The sequence below is a fragment of the Staurois parvus genome, unplaced genomic scaffold (genome assembly GCF_062004578.1).
Source record: "Staurois parvus isolate SC_StPar_1 unplaced genomic scaffold, SC_StPar_1.0 ptg000426l, whole genome shotgun sequence".
NCBI lineage: Eukaryota > Metazoa > Chordata > Amphibia > Anura > Ranidae > Staurois > Staurois parvus.
The window spans coordinates 3673470-3693806 of NW_028318222.1; the positions used below are offsets into that span (position 1 = coordinate 3673470).

The 20337-nt window shown below is 42.6% G+C and overlaps 1 protein-coding gene across 2 annotated transcripts in view; it reads left to right on the forward strand.

Moving 5' to 3' along the window:
* Window positions 1-20337, forward strand: part of BRF1 (BRF1 general transcription factor IIIB subunit) — a 507447-nt gene that overhangs the window by 159031 nt on the left and 328079 nt on the right. The window contains exon 4 of one of the 2 annotated variants that reach the window (XM_089687515.1): window positions 4489-4520. The exons of the other annotated variant lie outside the window; for it this stretch is intronic. Coding sequence (XP_089543641.1) covers window positions 4489-4520 — 32 coding nt within the window. The remainder of the gene's footprint in view (window positions 1-4488; window positions 4521-20337) is intronic. 2 annotated transcript variants of the gene reach the window in all.

Below are 20337 nucleotides of genomic sequence, written 5' to 3' on the forward strand. Positions count from 1 at the left end.
CAATCAAAATGTATTTTTCACTTTAGGCTAGTGGGCCAAGCCAGCCATATCATGCTTTACCTGGTTGGAATTCTACCCCTCCTGGCCAGATTGTAACCTTGGCTGAGATGCATGTCTGAGCCTTGATTAAACTCTTTACTGTTTTGACTGGGGTAATTACAGTGTGTCTGGAAAAACCTCTGTATGGGTTGTCACATTGCTTGCAGCACATGAACGTGCTACTGGGTCTCTAGTATAGTAAATAGGTATGAATAAAAAAACTTGGCCTTGTTCTTTCCCCAGCTTTAACCTCTTGAAGCGATTCCTCCTAAATCTTGACTGTAATAACCATTGCCTATTCAACAATACCATATTAACCCCTAAAATTGTGCTCTTTCTCACAGCTGCACACTCAGATCTCCATTCCACAGAGAAATAGACTTAGGCGGTTGTTGGGTTTTTACATTTCTAGTTTAGGTGTTCTTTAAAGTGGCTAGGTTCACAAATGTGTGGGTGGTGCCGCTGCGGATCCGCACAAAAATCCATGCAGCCTCACCACCCGCACAGAAAAATGCGAACCCACGGGTGGGTGCCATTAATTCTAGTGGCATGCCACCCACACTGGAAATTGCAACCGCACAGGGAACCGAGGTTCCTGTGCGGGTTGTGGTTTCCAAAGAAGTGCAGGGACTTCTTTCCTGCGTGTCCAGGAGCATGGGAGTCCATTCAAATGAATGGGCTCTCGTGCCCGCGCAAAACGCGGCCCGCAGGAACGCTTATATGTGAACCAGGGGTAAAGGCAGAACATGTTTTACTTTAATGCATTTTCTGGTAAAAAATTTAAAAAATGTTCCAGTGTAGTATCATCCCCACCCTCCACACTTGCCTTTGTGTTTACCATGTGACCACCAAATAAGTTTTGGACCCATTTGAGGAATCTTTGGTGGTGCTAGTGATATTTCTTCACTTTGGTTGTCCATGTTTCCCAACTTGTGGTCAATACAGCACCCAGAAATACCGAACAGCCACTTTCAGGAACGTGTGCGTTGGGAATATTGCGTATGGAGCACTGGCAGGGGACCCCAGAAGAGCAGGTTCAGGGAAGCTCTGTGCAATACCGCTGCACAGAGCAGGTACGTATGGCATGTTTGTTATGTTTACAAAAAGATAAACTAGCCTTTACAAACACTTTAAGGTTACAACTTGTTAGGCGAAAATAACAAAGATCTCCATATTGAATATACTCAAGATTAGCTTGATACAAATTCCTCTTTTTCTTATTTACAACCACAAATTCCTCTGGAAATCTTCTTTTAATAAATGTGCCATTTTCCTGAGCTTAAACTATGCAAATGATGTTTCTAATATGCGAATTTTAATGTGTTGCCCATGTAAAGTAAATAACATAACAATATGCATGAAGGAAAGACAATTGCCAGGCTGTGCCCATTTATAAATCTTGATTTACTGCGAAGCACACGGTCCAGAACAGCAATTTCATCTTGTGGGTTTCACTTGTTTGCAAAGACTCACCCAATGGATCATCCTTAGCCCTGTAATTTCCAGCAAAGCCGCCCTCATATGATTTTACTTTATTTTCAAGAAAAAATGTTATCAATATAAACGCAGTGAGATCACGTATTCCACTAAAGCGTAGGAGTGTAGGTCTCCCACCAAAGGAATGTGGATTGCAATAGTTAATGAGATCAGTTGTATGGAGGATTTTACTGCATCCCTGATTCATAGAGAAGACCAACTTTGTTACACTTGGTTCTACTGCAACAACTTCAATTTCACACAAGAATTCCAAACTTTTCTTGCAAAACTTACTGAGGATACCAGACAAACTTAAAGTGGAAGTTTAGCCAAAATTTCACTAACACTAATTCTTCACCCAGCCCCATTCTAAGTCTAATCTATCTAACCCTGTAAAGAAGAGATTGCTGTACTTACCTATTCTGAAGCTGCTCTGGTCCGGTCTATCGATGAGCTGCCAGTGACGGCTTCTTTGTAGAGCAGAGGCAACCGACAACAGATGCCTCATAGTAAGTCTATGGGGACATCATTTTCTCTTCACGTCTCAGTCGTTGTTGGTTGTCTCTTGCACACACAAGCTGCCGCTAGGGACCGGACCAGAGCGGCTTCAGAATAGGTAAGTATAGCGATTCTTTTCTTTACAGAGTTAGATAGATTAGGCTTAGAATGTGGCTGAGAGTAGGTTTAGTGTTAGGTTTTGGCTGAACTTCCACTTTAAGAGGAAAATCCATATAAACCCCTGATCCTTATTTGCGCTGGCTGGTCCTGACATGCGCCTTCCATTTGAAGCTTTGTGAAAATGTAAAGACTGTATATTCTCATATACGCTATGCTTTGTCATGGAAAGTACCTTATTTTGTTAACTGTCCACTGTATAAGTAATACATTGAGAAAAACTGTATAAGTCCTAAAAAGTAATTGTCACTTTTGACATCCTTATTCTTTATCAGTTTGAATCCGATTGTGAACGTTATAAACATTTATTCATTTGCCAAATAATGGCGAAGAGTCCAGCCTCTGCTATCCAAATCTATCCTTTCTATCCATTTCTGCTGGTGCAGTGACTAAGTTATATCCAGAACTAGAGATATATCGAGACCCATTAAGATTTTAAGGTTTGTAACAGAAAGCAGATGGCTTTACCAAGGGCTTATAAAGGAAGGTTAGAGTGACATTGACCAGATTATATAGGAAGAATGTGCTGAAGTGGACGCTATAGGCCTCACTGTCATTCACAGCCTAACTGTTCATTCTCTGAGGAGTTTTTCCCTTTTTGTCCTGTTCTATATCAAAGGAAACCTTTCCAATGCAAGGGGTTCATCTCTGCTCAGGAGGTTATCACCAAAACAGTTGTCCCCATCAGAAGGTTTACTCCCTATTTCTGCTTTATTGAAAACTGTAAAGTGTTTGAATGTGTACTTAGGAGCACCTGGTACAAAGGTTTATTTCACTTTAAGGTCTTGGTTAAATGGTTAAGAGCATCAAATATAGCCTGCCATTCGTAGTGCCATTGGGAGATGGTGGTCTTCATCAGGCCTTAACAAAGATCCCCTAGTGCAGGGGTGTCAATTTCATCATGGACCCACATCAGCAGTATGGTTGCCTTCAAAGGACAGGTTTTATCTGTAAGACTATATAAAAGTATCTATTCTTTATCATATTAAATAATTGCCTCTGCATTTGAGTATTACTGGTTTTAGTAATAACTTGAGACTTAATCCTTGAAGGGCAGGTGCAGACTGGCACGGAGCCCACTCGCACTCCTGTAGCACATGGTGCAAGTCTGAAAAGGAGAGTCGCACCCTGCTGGTGTCCTCTACAAGAAACTTTATTGGATGCTGTTCAGAGAGAACATGGTTCTGCCATGGTTTTCTGTCTGAGCTGTCTCCAATAAAGTTCTTGTGGGTGATACCAGTGGTGTGCGACTCGTTTTCCACTGGTAAAGAATTGTGCTATTCTCATTATAAGCAGATGTCAAGAGCCCCCCCCCCCCGTCCCACCACTATCAGAAATCGAGAGTCCCCCAAGTTAGAGACAAAGCTGCAGGGGAAGTTTGAGGGCTACATGAAATGGCCTGGAGTGTCAAATTTAGCCAGCAGGCCTTGTGTTTTGACACATTTGCCCTAGTTAATTCAGTAGTGATTCTATGAACATTGACTTCTCAAGTCCTGAAGAAGCTCTCCCCCCCAAAAAAATCATTGGCTGTATTTTATGCTCTTAATCATTACATGTTTCAAAAAGACCTTTTAAGTGAAATTAACTTTTGTACCAGGTGCTCCTAAGTAGACTTTCAAGACTTTACCGTCTGCTAAGCACTCCCTTTGTCATGATCAGAGAAGTTGCAGACTAGAACCAAAAGGTAGTCCACCTACACACGGATCTGCTCCTTCAAAAGAAAATGAACTTCACGTTATATCTGTCAGGAACAATTTTCACTTTTGTTGGTTCAGTTCACACACACACGTCAGGCAGTTGTAACATTTGGGATTTTTTGCCTTTCAAAACCAGAAGTACATTAGAAATCTAGGCCAGTTTGTTAACTAATCTGCATTATACCCAGTGGGTACTTCTAATGGCAGCAGAAGTTGTTTGAAAATTACTTTCCTGTAAAATTCAAGATTGGTCTAACTGTGATTCTATTGCCATTAAATAATGAGTACATGGTGTGTTATTGTGCATTATCACAATAAAAAGGTGTAAAAAAAAAAGGCCGGTTGAGAAATCCATTTTACTCTATTTCTTTAGCGTACTATATTCATTCCTTTATTTTTGCAGTATTTTACTGTTAAGGTTTATTGTCCCTTTAATTTTGACCATGATTCTAATGAAGTAACATTTCTAAATTAGTTTTTCTGTCTTTTGGGAAATTGGCAATGTACAAATAATAATTGTTCACAGTTTGTTCCCCCACATGTCTGGCAGACTACAAGAACCTATTGTCTAATAAATGTCTTTTCCTTAACTTCCTCCCAGATATGTTACTTGATCTCAGCGACCTTCTTCAGGTATGGTATACACTTCCAACAGTCTGCTTTGTGTTAACCAGCTTTATCACTGCCAGCTGAGTGTTGGTGGGAATAATGGTTTTTATTGTCCAGATGCTTGACTGTTTCTAGACATGGCACCTGCAATGGTTTGACTCCTGATTCTTGCATGCTCAGAGATAAGCACCTTGCACAGACAGCTCTGTTTTAAAGTCCCTTTGGAATGCCTGCCAGTACAAGTAGTAGTTAGGAATCAGGATGCAATTTGTATATCGGCTTTTACTGGCAGTTTCTTGATTCACGTCTCCGCTTGTGAGATGGGAATTCCAGCTTTTACCAGGTTTTCACATAATGTAAACTTCCCTGAGCTACCTCCTCATAATAAACATATTCTTAACAAAATGAAATTCTAATGGAATATTGAATGTGGTACACACTAGAGACCCATGAATTCCGGTTATCTGAATGCAGGGAGGGGCAGTTATCGGAACAGCCATGCTCCATGACATGCTGGGTTCAAGCTACCAACCCTGCTACTAACCTAAACACGTTTTGAACTCCGCTAAGGGTGGATCATCTAGCAAGAGTAACAGCATAAACCAGAATCCTGCTCAAATTAGTATCGCAGTCTTCAAATGCAGTAACTGTGACCAATGTGTTTTTTTGGAGGTTTTCAATGGATTATAGAAGGGATCTAATAACTATCTGATTTTATTGTTGGATATGATGGAGTAGATTCCATGGGTTCAAAAGTGGGTAGAAATCCCTCTAATAGGTGTTAAAGTATAACTAAGGCCAAAGAGTGGAGAGGGATTAGAACTCCTATTGGGTTGTTATTGCTGTTTACCAGGGATGGAAGGAAAGACAATCGCTTGATTTCCCCCATCAACACAGCGTTGATGGGGGAATCCCTCCCGCAGTACGATTGTGTTCTGCCAGCAGAGAGCCTTCAAGCCTACCGCATGAAATAAAATTGGAAAGGCTGCTTGTACTGAAGTTGATCAATGGATTAAATTCTCTACAACCAGCCTGCCCATATATGGATCTAATCTCGGCCAGTCCCTGCTGAACTGGCGGAGATTCAATCCATCTTTGGCCAGCTTAAAGGATAAGTTCACCTTTTGGACAAAAATAATGCAATTTTTTTTTTGCAGGTAAAAAAATGTGCATTTATTATTTTTGTCTACAGGAGCCTGGAAATTATTGCTTCATCGAGCAGCAGATTGCTGATGTCATTGGGTCCGCAGACCTTATTACATAAATAAATTGCCGCACTCAAATGTCACAACTCAGAATCTGTCACAACCATAAAAGTAATAACATAAATGAGTCCAAATGTAGAAATTAATAGTCCCAGTGTTATGAACCATATAGTAGATCACCACGTGTCTTCAATATAATTAGTGCTCCACCACCAGAAAGTGCTAGGACTCTTACCAGAACATGAGGACCCTTATAAAAGAGTCACAAACACGTGAGAATATATCCAGTGAATCCCTCAGAATTGGAAGATGTTATATCATGGTACTGGATGGAAGTATCACCTTCAATTCCTCCCCATTCTTAATCACACGATAATACCTCTCAGTATGGCCATGCAAAGAAAGACAAAGGGGCGACCATTGCATAAAACACGTTTATTATCATGAAGTATTGCACTCACATTCAGGTGGGCAAATCAGCGCTGTGTACAGAGTATTCTCCTGTCCCAGGAACAGGTACACTTCCTAATGTTAGAGCGCATCCTGTAGATGTCAGACGCACAGGCTCCATCCGACGCGTTTCATCACATATGACGGAAACTGCAAACCTGTCTAATATCTGCTAGCCGTATGGGATGCACGAGCAAGCAGATATTCTGACAGGAAGCTTCAATGAACTACCATAGCGCTCCACATTGCTGTGGTAGTTAATTGAAAACTACAAGCCCACAGCTGCTAAGGCTGTCATGACTTTCACTTTATTCATTCATGGAAGCCCGTGAATGAATGATGTGGCCATGTGGGTGGAGCCCCGCACAGCCACGCTGTTTTCAAATTTGACAGATCGTACAGGGTGGCGGCTATGGTCACATGTTACACGCTCCACCTTAAAAATGGGTGAAACGTGTAACATGTTCTCAAATGTGAAATTATCCTTTAACCACTTGCCTACCGGGCACTTTTTACCCCTTTCCTGCCCAGACCAGTTTTCAGCTTTCACCGCTGTAACACTTAGAATGATAATTGCGCAGTCATGCAACACTGTACCCTAATTTTTATAATTTTTTTTAGACAAATAGTTTTCTTTTGGTGGTATTTAATCAACGCTGGTTTTTTTTTTTATTTTTTGCTAAACAAACTAAAAAAGACTAAAAATTTGTTAAAAAATTAGTTTCTGTTATAACATTTTTTAAATAAGTAATTTTTCTCCTTCACTGGTAGGCTGCACTGATAGGCTGCACTGATAGGTATTGACAGCTTTCACATGTGGGTACTGAAAGGCAGTACTTATAAGCGGCACTGATAGGCAGCTGATGGGCACTGATATATGGCATTGATGGGCACTGGTAGGCACTATGTGGCATTGATGTGCACTGGTATGTGGCACTAATGGGGCTACACTGATCATCAGGGCACTGATCATTGTAGATGTCCCCTCTGAGGAATGCCGATTACTGGCTTTTCTCATGCGCTGTCAGCTTGAGGAGAGGACTGCCGATAACCGGCATTTCCTTGTTTACATGAGATCAGCTGTGATAGGACACAGCTGAGCACATGTCAGAGCCAACAGCATCAGCTCTTTACTCTGGAGATCCTCTGTGTCCCAGGGACACAGTGCACCACTGATCCCCACGTGCCCCAGGGGGCACGCATGCGCATTTAGAGTGGGAGGACGTCATGTGACGTCCTCCCAGAAGGAATAAACCCCCGCCCGTCATTTCCTTATATGGTGGGCGGGAGGCGGCTAAAGGAAATCCCAAATTTTGCACTGTCACCAGAACAGGCGAAATCTTCTTTTCCAATAGGGACACTTGTTCTGCTGACAACCAGGGATTCCCTCACTTTAGTGTGATTTCCTCTCACTTCCTATTTTGGCTATGCGGGTGGAATTGCAGGGAGATCGCCTCAATGGGCCACTTATTCTAGCCAAAATGAACTAAAGGTTTTCTTTAACAGTTCTCATGGGTAATTTCCCATTGAAAACCTGTGCCAAAGGTGGGATTTTCCATAAAATTTAGGAGATTTCTTGTCACTTTCTGTTGTGTCACAAACAAAGCAACAAGACTCTTCAACGATTTAAATGTAAAAAAAATCCAATCTTTCTCAATATAAAACCATACCGACTGATACTCCACTTTAATTACTAGCTGACCTCCTGCCACAGTTTAACTGCGGCAGAGCGGCCCTGCTGCGCCCGATCACATACATGTATATGATCTGGCATTTCTGGGTAGGGGGCGCGCATGCCCGCTGACCCTTCTGTGCTGGCATTCACTACAGCACAACCCGATCAGCAGGTCCAGTATATAGTATCAGCACTGATCACTGTATTGGTGTCACTGGAAATGTCGTTGTCATTTAGCAAGTTCCCACCCAGCGTCAGTGTCAGATTATCCACTGCACTATCACTACTATGAGTCTCTGATCACCACCATTACTAGTATATAAAATAAATACAAATTCCAGTGTATATACCATTGTTTGCAGATGCTATACCTGTCACACAAAGTAATTAATTTACACTTTTTGAAATTTTTTTTTTTTTCACTAAAGATGTGTAGCAGAACACATTTTGGCCTAAATGTATGAAAAAATTTGACTCTTTAATCCAATATGTTTTGTAGCAGAAAATAGAATATACGTTTTTGTTTCTCAAAATCTTTGGTCTTTTTTTCATTCATATAATAAAAATAAAAAGCCCAGTGGTGATCTCTATTTATGTGAAAAAAAATTATAAAAATGTCATTTGGGTACAGTGTTGTATGACCGCGCAATTGCCAGTTAACTTAGGGCTGTGCTGAATAGCAGAACAATGCCCTATTCATGAAGGGGGTTAAATCTTCCGGAGCTGAAGTGGTGTTAGGTAGGGGAGGGGATTAGATAAATGTATATGTGAAGCAGGAAGCCCTTTAAACATTGGCACATTCATAAATGCATAAAATTAATATTAATTACATTAGGCCTTATGTACCACAGCAGCAGCAATCTGTGTTACTTAAGGCTTGGTTCACATACAGTTGCAAGAAAAAGTATGTGAACCCCTTGGGATTACGTGGAGTTTTGCATGAATTGGGCATAAAATGTGCTCTGAACGTCATCTAAGTCACAACAATAGAAGAACACAGTCTGCTGAACATAATACTACACAAACATTAGATGTTGCCAGGGTTTAATTGCACATAACATGTAAACATTCACAGTGCAGGGAGGAAAAAGTATGTGAACCTTTGGACTTAATAACTGGTTGACCCTCCTTTGGCAGCAATAACCTCAACCAAACGTTTCCTGTAGTTGCAGATCAGACCTGCACAACGATCTGGAGTAATTTTGGACCACTCCTCTTCACAAAACTGTTTCAGTGTAGCAATATTCTTGGGATGTCTGGTGTGAATCGCTCTCTTAAGGTCATGCCACAGAATTTCAATCGGGTTGAGGTCAGGACTCTGACTGGGCCACTCCAGAAGGCGTATTCTGTGCTTTTGCAGCCATTGTTTTGTAGAATTACTTGTATGCTTTGGGTCATTGTCCTGTTGCATCACCCATCCTCTGCGGAGCTTCAGTTGGCGGACAGATGGTTGTACGTTTTCCTGCAAAATGTCTTGATAAACTCTGGAATTAATTTTCCCATCAATGACAACAATCCGTCCAGGCCCTGAGGCAGCAAAGCAGCCCCAAACCATGATGCTCCCTCCGCCATGTTTCACAGTGGGGATGAGGTTTTGATGTTGGTGTGCTGTGCCTTTTTTTCTCCACACATAGTGTTGTGTGTTCTTCCCAAACAACTCAATCTTGGTTCCATCTGTCCACAGTATATTTTGCCAGTAGTGCTGTGGAACATCCAGGTGCTCTTTTGGAAACTTCAAACGTGCTGCAATATTCTTTTTGGACAGCAATGGCTTCCTCCGTGGTGTCCTCCCATGTACTCCATTCTTGTTTAATGTTTTCCTTATTGTAGATGTGTCAACAAAAATGTTAGCATGTGCCAGAGATTTCTGTAGGTCTTTAGCTGACACTCTGGGATTCTTCTTTACCTCATGCAGCATTCTGCGCTGTGCTCTTGCAGTCATTTTTACAGGACGACCATGCCTAGGGAGAGTAGCAACAGTGCTAAACTTTCTCCATTTGTAGACAGTCTGTCTTACCGTGGACACATGAACATCAAGGCTTTTGGAGATACTTTTGTAACCCTTTCCAGCTTCATGCAAGTCAACAATTCTTGATCGTAGGTCTTCTGAGAGCTCTTTTCTGCGAGGCATGGTTCACATCAGACAGTGCTTCTTGAAACCAGTAAACCCAAAACAGGTGTGTGTTTTTTAAGGGCAGGACAGCTGTCAGCAACACATCCAATATCATCACACTGATTGGAGTCAAGGTTGGCTCACTCCTGGCTCCAATTAGCTCTGGGAGAAGTCATTAAGCTAGGGCCTCACATACTTTTTCCTCCCTGCACTGTGAATGTTTACATGTTATGTGCAATTAAACCATGGCAACATCTAATGTTTGTGTAGTATTATGTTCAGCAGACTGTGTTCTTCTATTGTTGTGACTTAGATGAAGGTCAGAGCACATTTTATGCCCAATTCATGCAAAACTCCACGTAATTCCAAGGGGTTCACATACTTTTTCTTGCAACTGTATGTGCGGGTGGCGCCACTGCGGATCCTCATGAAAATCCATGCAGCCGCACCACCTGCACAGAGCAATGTGGACCTGCGGGTTGGTGCCATTAATTCGAATGGCACGTCGCCCGCACTGGAAAACGCAACTTTACTGGGAACCAAGGTTCCTGTGTGGGCTGCATTTTCAGAAATAATGCAAGGACTTCTTTCCTGCATGTCACGTGGCACGGGCGTCCATTCAAATGAATGGGCTCTTGTGCCCGCTCAAAACGCGGCCCGCACAGCCGCATATATGTGAACCAAGGGTCGAGCAACCATCTGTGCTTGATCCTGGAAGGTGTGGGGCTCACATAATGGTTTGTGAACCCTTTAGAGTTGAGGACACCATCCAGCAGGGTGTGTCCATGATGACTTGCACTCACAGAAGGTGGGCTAGGTGGTACTTGATGTTGTTCAACCTGGAAGAGCAGTGGTGACAGGGAGTGGCGAGTCTGCAGGGTACGGTACCGGAAAGGAGGTGAGTATTGCAGCCACTGCTTTTTGTATTTGAAAAATGCTGGGCTCCTTTTTTTCATTTTGAGTAATAGATGAAATAGAACTTTGAGGCCCCATTCACACCGTAGCATGTACGTGTAAGGCTCGAAGCTCCAAAACGCTCAGAGTGAAAAAACAAATCAATATTACTCTATGGAGATGGTTCACATCTCCACTCCAAGTCGCCTGAAGCAGAATGCCTGAAGTTTTGGAGCTACTTTTGTAGCTTCATTTGGGCAGATTGATGTGTTTTTGGTGCCTTTTCATACCCATAGAAATAGAAGGAAACATGCAAATTGTGTCTTTTTCGTGCGCTTTAGCGAGTTTTGTCGCTCGACCAAGTACATTTTTCTGGCCTGTCAACACATGATGTCACAGGTGAAATTTTTCTCTATTGGCTAATGCCAAAAAATGCCAGAACTTGAAAATCCTGAAACCGCCTGAATATATTTTGGTAAGCGCACAACAAAGCGTGTAAAAAAAAATACACAAAAACGCTACGCTCAGGTGTGAATAGGTCACATGCCTGATGAAGGGGTTCTGCGAGACTCCAAAACGTTGCCTTGCTGTAACTATGTGATGTGTGATGGTTTATTAAAACCTTTGGACCCATATTGGTGATCCTCGGTGTGCTGGTGACATTTTTTTCTTCCAGGTGTGAATAGGGCCACGTCCTGAGTGCAATAACCAGGCTGAGTAGCGTACAGAGATTTCATTTCAGCAAATCTAGAGCCACGTAGACCTAGGGAAGTGTGGGAGGGAGATTTTCATTCATCACTCTACAAACATAGCTGCATAGTCATTGTCCAGACAAACCGGCCCTTATTATTTTAACCTTCTAAACATGTTTCCAGCAAAGGCACAAGGGAAACCTGTAAGAAAACACATCTCACAGCCTGTTATCTCCGTGTGGCTTTCACTGGAATACTTCAAACAAGATGATTTAGGGATTAGCACTGCTTCACAGATAATGTGCCCCAGCTGTTTACAGAATAAAATTGCTCCTATTACATGGTTGGTACTATTTGCAGCAGATTTTTAGATACCTGCTTTGTTGATCTTTAGTCTTCCAGTAATCGTTTCCTCTGTTATGTCACTGTTACTGAACGCAGCTGCAGTCAATTTTGGGAAGCATGGTACGTTAACACGAGGTTGCAGAATCTTTTGTAAGTGTGCAGCAATGTTAGACTGACAACAGGGGTCCACGAAAAATAGAACAGTACTTGCTTCCAGGAACAATGGCACATGGCATTTGGTTGCTCAAAGCAATAGATGAATGCAGTTTGAAATTCCAGAAAAATGGCATACTAGCGTGCTTTCAGGATAATGGCATTTTGAGGTTTCAGAATCACTGCACGCTGACATTTAAAGCTTTAGAACTCTGGCAGACTGACATTTTGGTGTTTCGGAATTATGGCACACTGTCATTTGAGGTTTTAGAACTATGACACTTGGGACTTGGGTGACTTAAAATAAGTATTGGATTAAAGAAAAAAAAAAATCATACTTACCTAGGTGGGTGCAGCATCAATGTTGCATCTGTCCCCCACCTGCTCTAAGGCTGAGAACTGAGCGATCAAACTCAGTTGATCACTCAATTCTCCCCACTGCTCTGAGCAGAGAACCAGGACTGTCAGTCTCAGGCTTTCACCTCTGCCTCCCCACTATCAAGCTTTGGCTGTACTTCTCCTTTAAGCGTGGACTAATAACAGGACAATAATTTCAGCTCCTGAGTATTGTTACACGCTTATGCTTTAAGCATGGGAATAATTGTATTGGCACTAAACAGTATACCACAAAAGCACTTCAATCATTGGTAACCCAGAGGAGTGGTGGGAATCTCAACAATCACCTATTGAGAGGTGTTTCAGCATATTGGCATTGAAAAACTGTACCTTGCTCTCTTAGTTTTCAGCATACGCTGGGTACCTGGAGGAAAGGCCCACTGACACTTGGCTCTTCCAACAAAATGAGCCACGTATGGTTGGGGAAGCACGGGATAGCAACACTCCTGGAAGTCTTGGTTGATGAACAGACTTCTGCCAGCTATTTCTTTTGCTTAGAGCAGCGTTTGCTGTATGGGCGGCAGGAGAGATAAGTATTTACAGTACTTTCTTCTGGAGAAGGAGATGGTTTATTTACACATTCAGTTGAGCTGCAGAGTCGGTTTAAAAGTATTTTTGCCTAATAACCTGAATTTGTCATTAAAACCTACTTAGTTTGCTCTTAAAACAAAATAGAGTTGGGCTGAGTAACACTCAACAGGAGGCATTGTATTTTATGAATGAAGGCTTCCTTTAGTTGGCTGAGATGGGGATTGTACCGTCATCCTTCAATTGTCTTGACATCAGTGGTGGACTTTACCATATATTTTTTTATTTTTATTTTTTTTTTAAGGACTGAAATCACTTATTTTGTACTCTATTGAGCTATTGATGAGTCCAATAGCATACATTGCACTAAAATGTGCACCTTATTCTTCATAGGGTAGATCAGTAGTGTGTACTGTATACATTTTATTGAGTTCTGTCTCTTTTTTAGTTATATTGTATTAGATATCTTAAAGTGACACTAAAGCTTAGTTTTTTGTTTTGTTTTATTTTTAAATAACAAACATGTCTATACTTACCTGCTCTGTGCAGTGGTTTTGCACAGAGCAGCCCAGATGCTCTTCTTTTCGGGTCCCCGCTGGCGCTCCTGGCTCCTTCCCCTCGAGCAGTGCCCCCTGGGAAAGCTGCTCACCCTGGGGGCACCTCTACATGCTCGTTCCTGAGCCACTGCTCTGTGCATCTATAATACAGCACATAGAGCCTGCCGCCATTTCCTCATTGGCTCACTGGCTGTGAATGACAGCAGCAGGAGCCAATGGGCCTGTGAAGCTGAAAGGAAGATGGAAGTGTCAGTAACCGTAACGGTGCGCGGACATTTTATTAAAGGTAAGCTTGTCATAATGTGCTAGTATATGTGTGATGATCGTGACGTCAGACCCCCAGCCCTTCTCACCAAACTCGTGACTGAAGGTCTAAAACCGCGATGTCACGTGCGTAACAATGCCATGCCCAGCTGCACCCTGCACAACGATTTACCTGCTAATGGACCACAAATCGATGTACCTGCAGCCTGAATGCGATTGTTACTGGGTCAGGTTAATTATGCAATTAACCCTTCACGCTGCCGCCACCACCTCCATTTTGTACAGAGAAAGAGGAAACTCGGCAATATCCGCAATAACACTATGATGGTTGAAATAATGGTCTGTATAGCACTCTCACTGCAGACAGGTTATACAGAGGGTTAAACACACACAGTAGCGCTCTTTTAGAGGCAGGAATTCGTAAGTTGCAATAAAGAGCAATAGAAACAGTTCAACACTTTCAGAAAGTAGGATTTGTTACTAAAAGGTCAAAAGGGTGCAATAAAAATATTTACAGAAAAAAGATGTAACCAATATATATATAAATATACAGAGAACAACAGCACAGCAAAGAGGTAATAGAAAGGAGGTTAAAGTACTTGCCAATCAGCCTTGGGCTGATCAAATTTCAGAGCAAAAGGGCACCGTTTCCCAAGTTGGTTCTGATGTTAAACGGAAGAATTCTTCAACTTAACTCTTAGGCCTGATAGCCTGTTTTGTAGTCCCCCAGCAGGACCAATGCTTCATTTGGAGAGGGGTTGTCTAGGCGGAGACCCAAACTAGAACCAAAATCTCTCCTAGCTTATATTTTGGCTCATAACTTTTCCTAGACACAAGTACCATTCCACCTGCGGATAGATTAATAAGCAGACGCATCTGCGGAATGGTTAGATATGAAATACACACTTGAATGGTTCAAGAGAAGTCATTTTCTGCTTTCCTATATATTCTAGCCAAGAAGAGTGACATATCAAACTGTTTGTCTTCTCGTGGCCAATCTGAAGATATGCCTGGTTTTTATGTAAGTCTCTCATATTCCAAGATATGAGACATAGGGGGAAAATGGATTTAAAAGTATTATCTAGTTTCTTACTCCTCTGGAATGTCTTTGAACTCAGGGGAAGGCTTGGGTTATCCTTTTACGATGTGCCAGATTGCACAGCTTCCCAGCCAGCCCGGCACCCAGCTCAGAGAGGTTCCATAGCTCAGAGCTCCCCGCTGTGCTCTGGCCCGCCTGCGACACCTCCAACACACACACTGACCAAATGTCACTGTGGCCCTCAGAGAGGGAGGGGGAGAATGAGGAAAGATATGTTTGTACAAGATGGATGATCCTTTGCCAAGATGGAGGTTGGAGCAAAAATGGTTGAACCGTGTCCATCTCTGTGTGTACGCTTGCTACAATATGGTGCACACTTATGGCATAAATTTGCAGGGGGCCCATGACGCTTATGATTAAAGCGGATCTTAGCCTGCCCCCCCCCCCTTTTTTTTTTTTTTAAATACCCTAGGTTACTGGGTGGTATGTTCTTTAAATTTCAAATATTCACCTGTAACAGCGTATACCCAGAGATGGACGCGGTTCAACCATTTTGGCTTCAACCTCCATCTTGGCAAAGGGATTAACCATCCTGACAAATATATTTCTCCCTCTTTCCTCCCCTCTCCCCCTTGGAGAGGCCCAGTGACATTTGGCCAGATGAGTGTGAGTTAGGAATGTAACAGGAGGGTCATAGGAGCTATAAAGCCCCCCAAGGGAGCCGGGGCCTCCTTGTCCAAAGAACCTGCAAATTGTAACAGCTCGGAAGAGATAAGGCAAGCTTTCCCAGGAGTTGAAAGAGATTCCAACCTAATAAACCTAACTCAGCGTATGTGACAGAATCAGATAACCTTTGTTTAAAATCCATCTTTTCCCTATGTCTCATATCTTAGAATATAAGAGACTTACATAATAAACCAGGCATATCGTCAGATGGGCAATGAGCAGGCAAACAGTTTGATGGGTCACTCGCCTTGTCTCGGACACATAGGAAAGCAGAAAAATAGATCTCGTGAACCGTTCAGTGTATAATTTCATAATTCATATCTAATCAATCCTCAGACTTGTCTGCATAATAATCTACCCGCGGGTGAAATGTCACTTGTGCAGATGGAAAGTTATGGGCCAAAATATGTTAGTGGGGATTTTGGCTCTAGTTGAGGTCTCCACCCATACCTCCACGCCCTAAGCGGGGTATTAGTCCTTGACTTCAGAGCCACCCCCTGCTGGGGACTATAAATTAGGCTGTCAGGCCTCAGAAGAGTGAGTTGAAGACGTCTCCAATTTTAACATCAATACCACCTGGGAGACCCGTGCCCTTTTGCTCTGAAACTTGGATCTGCTAACCCAGGACTTTGGCAAGTACCTTAACCCTTTCACCTCTCTATGATCTCTCTTTGCTGTGCTGTTGGTCTCTGTATGTTTATGTGTATTTATAGATATATATATATATATCTTAGTTACATCTTTTCTGTAAATATTTTTATTGCACCCGTGTGACCTTTTAGTAATAAATCTCTCCTTCTGAAACTGTTTCTATAGCGCTTTATTGCAATTTACGAATTCCTGCCCTTAAAGAGAAGGCTACTGTGTTTGTTTAACCCTCTGTATAACCGTGGTATACAGACGATTACCTCAACCATTATAGTGTTATAGCTGATATCGCCGAGTTTCCTCTTTCTCTGCACAAAAAGGAGGTGGTGGCAGCGTGAAGGGTTCATTGCGGAATTAACCTGACCCAGTAACAATCGCTCAGGCTGCCAGTACATCGATCTGTGGTCCATTAGCTGGAAAATTGTTGTGCAGGGTGCAGCTGGGTGTGGCATTGTTACGCACATGACATCGCGGTTTTAGGTCGGCTAGTCCTTCGGTCACGAGTTTGGTGAGAAGGTCTGGGGTCTGACGCCGCGATCGTGACATCACCCACCAGGAGGATCCAGCTTTGCAGCTTTGTCCCGCTGAAGTCCTTGTGTCTTCTGCCCATGCTCAGTCACATGCCGACATGTTGCTTGTGACATCATCGAGACGTTCACCAACCAGCTCTTCCAGATTCAGCCGATGTGCCTCCTGATGACACGGTACTAGGCATTCCCCCCTTTCTGAATGACAGACTATGCCCCCTGGGATATATGACGTGCATATCCCAGGAGCCACAGCGAGAACTGCATGTCATTCGCCTAGATGGGTGACATGCATGGAGTGGTGGGGCCGCACGTTTTTCTTTAAAAAAAGGTAAATGCATAATTAAAAAAAAAAAAAGTGCTATTCATGTGGAGGAGTGGATTGTGGAGGGAAGATTACTCAGAGGGTGAAGATCAGCTTTCAGCTTAGTCTGTGTTTCTAGTGTGACTCTGAGATTCAATATATACTGTAAGTAGATCTGTAGTGTTTTGAATAATACATCAAATATTTCCACAAATGTCAGAATCTACGAACCTCTGCTATTGGATAATTGCTCTCACTTGGAAAAAAAATGGTATTTGTTTTAGATCCTTTTGTCAGTTTGAATCTAAGGAACCCGTAAAGATGAGTTAAAGATGGTACCAAAGTCCAGGACAGTCACTGGTAGGATGTGTTCAGAACGATGTATAACTATTTCTTTATGGCCTTCATTGGTGAGCACTTCTCTCAGCTCAGCATATCATATAGGCCAGACCACCCTGACATTGGCATAATTTATTGTTACCCTACTTAGCCAGCTCTAAATACAACATTCAGCTGCTTTGCTGGCCAAGTGCAGGGAGAGCTTGTATCATCAACTTCTAACTTTCTGCTAACTATCTAATAGCAGCTGAAGTAAAGTTTCTGATAAGATGTAAAATGAAGACTGGAAATAGAGCACATGGCAACTAGTCATAGCCATGGATTATTTTTTCTAAAGTAGGTTTGGACTTGATAAGTTCTGATTGGTTGATGGAGGCAGCAGACCCAATTTTACTTGTTTTTTTATGAAATGGGCCGGTATAGCTTACTACCTAATTGCAGAACCCAGTGTTGTGAAATGACCCTCGTTGGAGTGAAACAAATTCTATGTATGACCAGTTTATCAAGGAAACCTCGATAAAAAAATTGTTATAAAAATCGTTATGTTGGTTGCCAGAAATTTTGGCCAATGTCTCGATTCAAATCGAGCTAAAATTGCTGATGTATAGATCTATGGGTCTCCACTTATGCTTCTGTGGCTATGTCCGATGGATCCCACTGTGTGTGCAGGCTGGGTGTATACAATCTGTAGGTAAAGAAGATATCCTGAATGTCACACACTGTGTAAGCCCTTCTGTCACACAAGTAGTAGCAGCTTCAGCCTTCAGCTTCATGGCTCCGTCTAAGCCATGCCCCAACATGTTTCGTCCCACCCATGCAACTTAGCCCTGGAGGACCTCCATGAGTAAGCCCCGTAGGGGGGACACTGGGCTGAGGCTGCTACTGCTTGTCTGAAAGCCGGGTTTGCATGACATTCAGGATATTTTCTTTGCATACAATTGCTAAAATCACGTGTATGTGACAAAAATGACAAGTAACTCTAGCCCAGTCCTCCTGTGTGACTCACAACTAGTGACCTAAGAAGGCTTTTAGAGCGTCGTCAATGGAAATTTTTATGTACCATAATTTGGCTTCCATCCGTGAGCGTGCGCAATTTTAAAGCGTGACATGTTTGGTATTTATTTACTTGGCTTATCATCATCTTTTATATTTTATCAAACAACTGGGTTTTATATTGTGTTTTTGTGCATTAAAGAACATTTCAAAGGAAAAAAAATACGTTTGAAAAAACACTGCACAAATACCGCGTGGCGTTAAAAAAAAAAGCAAAACCCACTACTTTATTCTCTAGGGCCCCTGCCTAAAAAATATATATTTGGCATCATTTTCTAGCAAATAAATGCTGCTTTTTACATGTAAACGATGTCGGAATAGGCCTGGTCTTCAAGTGGTTAATAAGGCACGCAATGTACAGCAGCCCATAGCTACATGTTTACTAAAATCAGATGAGTGAGAGGATCACCATGTTGCAATATGTTAATTGGCTTTGCACGTGATCACGGCACAATCGTATTCATTTAATGAGCGAGTATTTTATGTCTTGATTAAAATGAACCGGCAAGATCCTGATCTTCAAAGGGCCTAAAAGCCAGCAAAAGATTGGCTTTTCCTCTGGTGTCCTTTCCATCTCGGAGTAAAAATAATTGCTGTACCATGTCCTTGCAGCCCTGCCCAGATCGTCCATTGCATGCATATTGCAGAGCAGCTGCTCCATTTTATTTCCGTCTCCCCAGCTGTCCTGGTAAATGGCATCCCCCTGAGCTCTATTTATTGCTGCCTGGCTTTTTTCTGACAAGTGAAAAGGAACTGCTGGAATGGCAAACGTTTAATGAATTTTTACCTCCGAAATAATGATCATTCCTTTAAACTCAGCTAGGCATTTTTTGACAGTGCTCTGTCTTCATCACTTTCCAGCTAGCCTTTTCCGGAGGCGGTTGGCATTAAGGCTTGGTTCACACCTATGCAGTTTCTGCATTTGAATGGTTTCTGCGGTGCTTTTTGCGTTTTTGCACATGCGTTTTTTTTTCCTCTTGTTGCTAGGCAGGTAAAAACGCCCTACATGCTTTTCTGCAGGGTCTCCTTTGAAGTCTATAGAACCAAAAACGCAATGTTTTGCGCTTAAAAAAAAGTCCCTGACCCTTTGCAAAAAACGCAGCGGGTGAAAACGCAGAGATGTGAACCTGTCCCATAGGAAATCATGTTAAATGGACTGTAGTGCGTTTCTGCAAAATGCTGCGGAAAACGCTTAGGTGTGAACATGGGGTCGAGCTGAACTCCAGATTATAGACACAAATACATTGTTGCAGGATTTTGTTTTATCTAAGGCAGGTTAGGGATGAACTGATGCTATTTCTTTATTGGGGAGTGCGAGCCCCGATACTTTGCGGTGAAATTTGCGTTAATGGATGCAAATTTCAACGCAAAGATTTGCATGCGATTTGAACAGCAATGTGATTCCTGTCCAAATCGTATGCAGTTTCTCCACTGCTGCTGTGTGAAGCCAGGCTTGTCATAGCCCGAGTTCACACAGGAACAGTGCAGGAACCCTCCCAGCAGGCAGCCCATGCTGAGTGTCAGTGGTAGGAGACGAGAGAAAGCGGCGGGGATTTGAAATCCCTGTCGCTTCTTTACTCTAAATCTTTCCAAAACTGAGCTCCTAGTTTTCCCCCCAGCCCGTGCCCACCCCCCTGACCTCTCCATCACGACCATCAACGCCACCATCAGCCCCACCCCGCAAGCCAGAGTACTAGGTGTCATTCTAGACTCCAATCTGTCCTTTCAGCCCCAGGTCCAATCACTGACAAATTCATGCAGACTCCACCTCCGCAACATCTCCAAAAAGGACCATTCCTAACCCCGGAAACTACAAAGCAACTCATTCACTCCCTTATCTCCCGACTTGACTACTGTAACTCCCTCCTCGCCGGCCTACCCCAACACAGGCTATCCCCGCTTCAGTCTGTCCTGAATTCTGCGGCCAGACTCA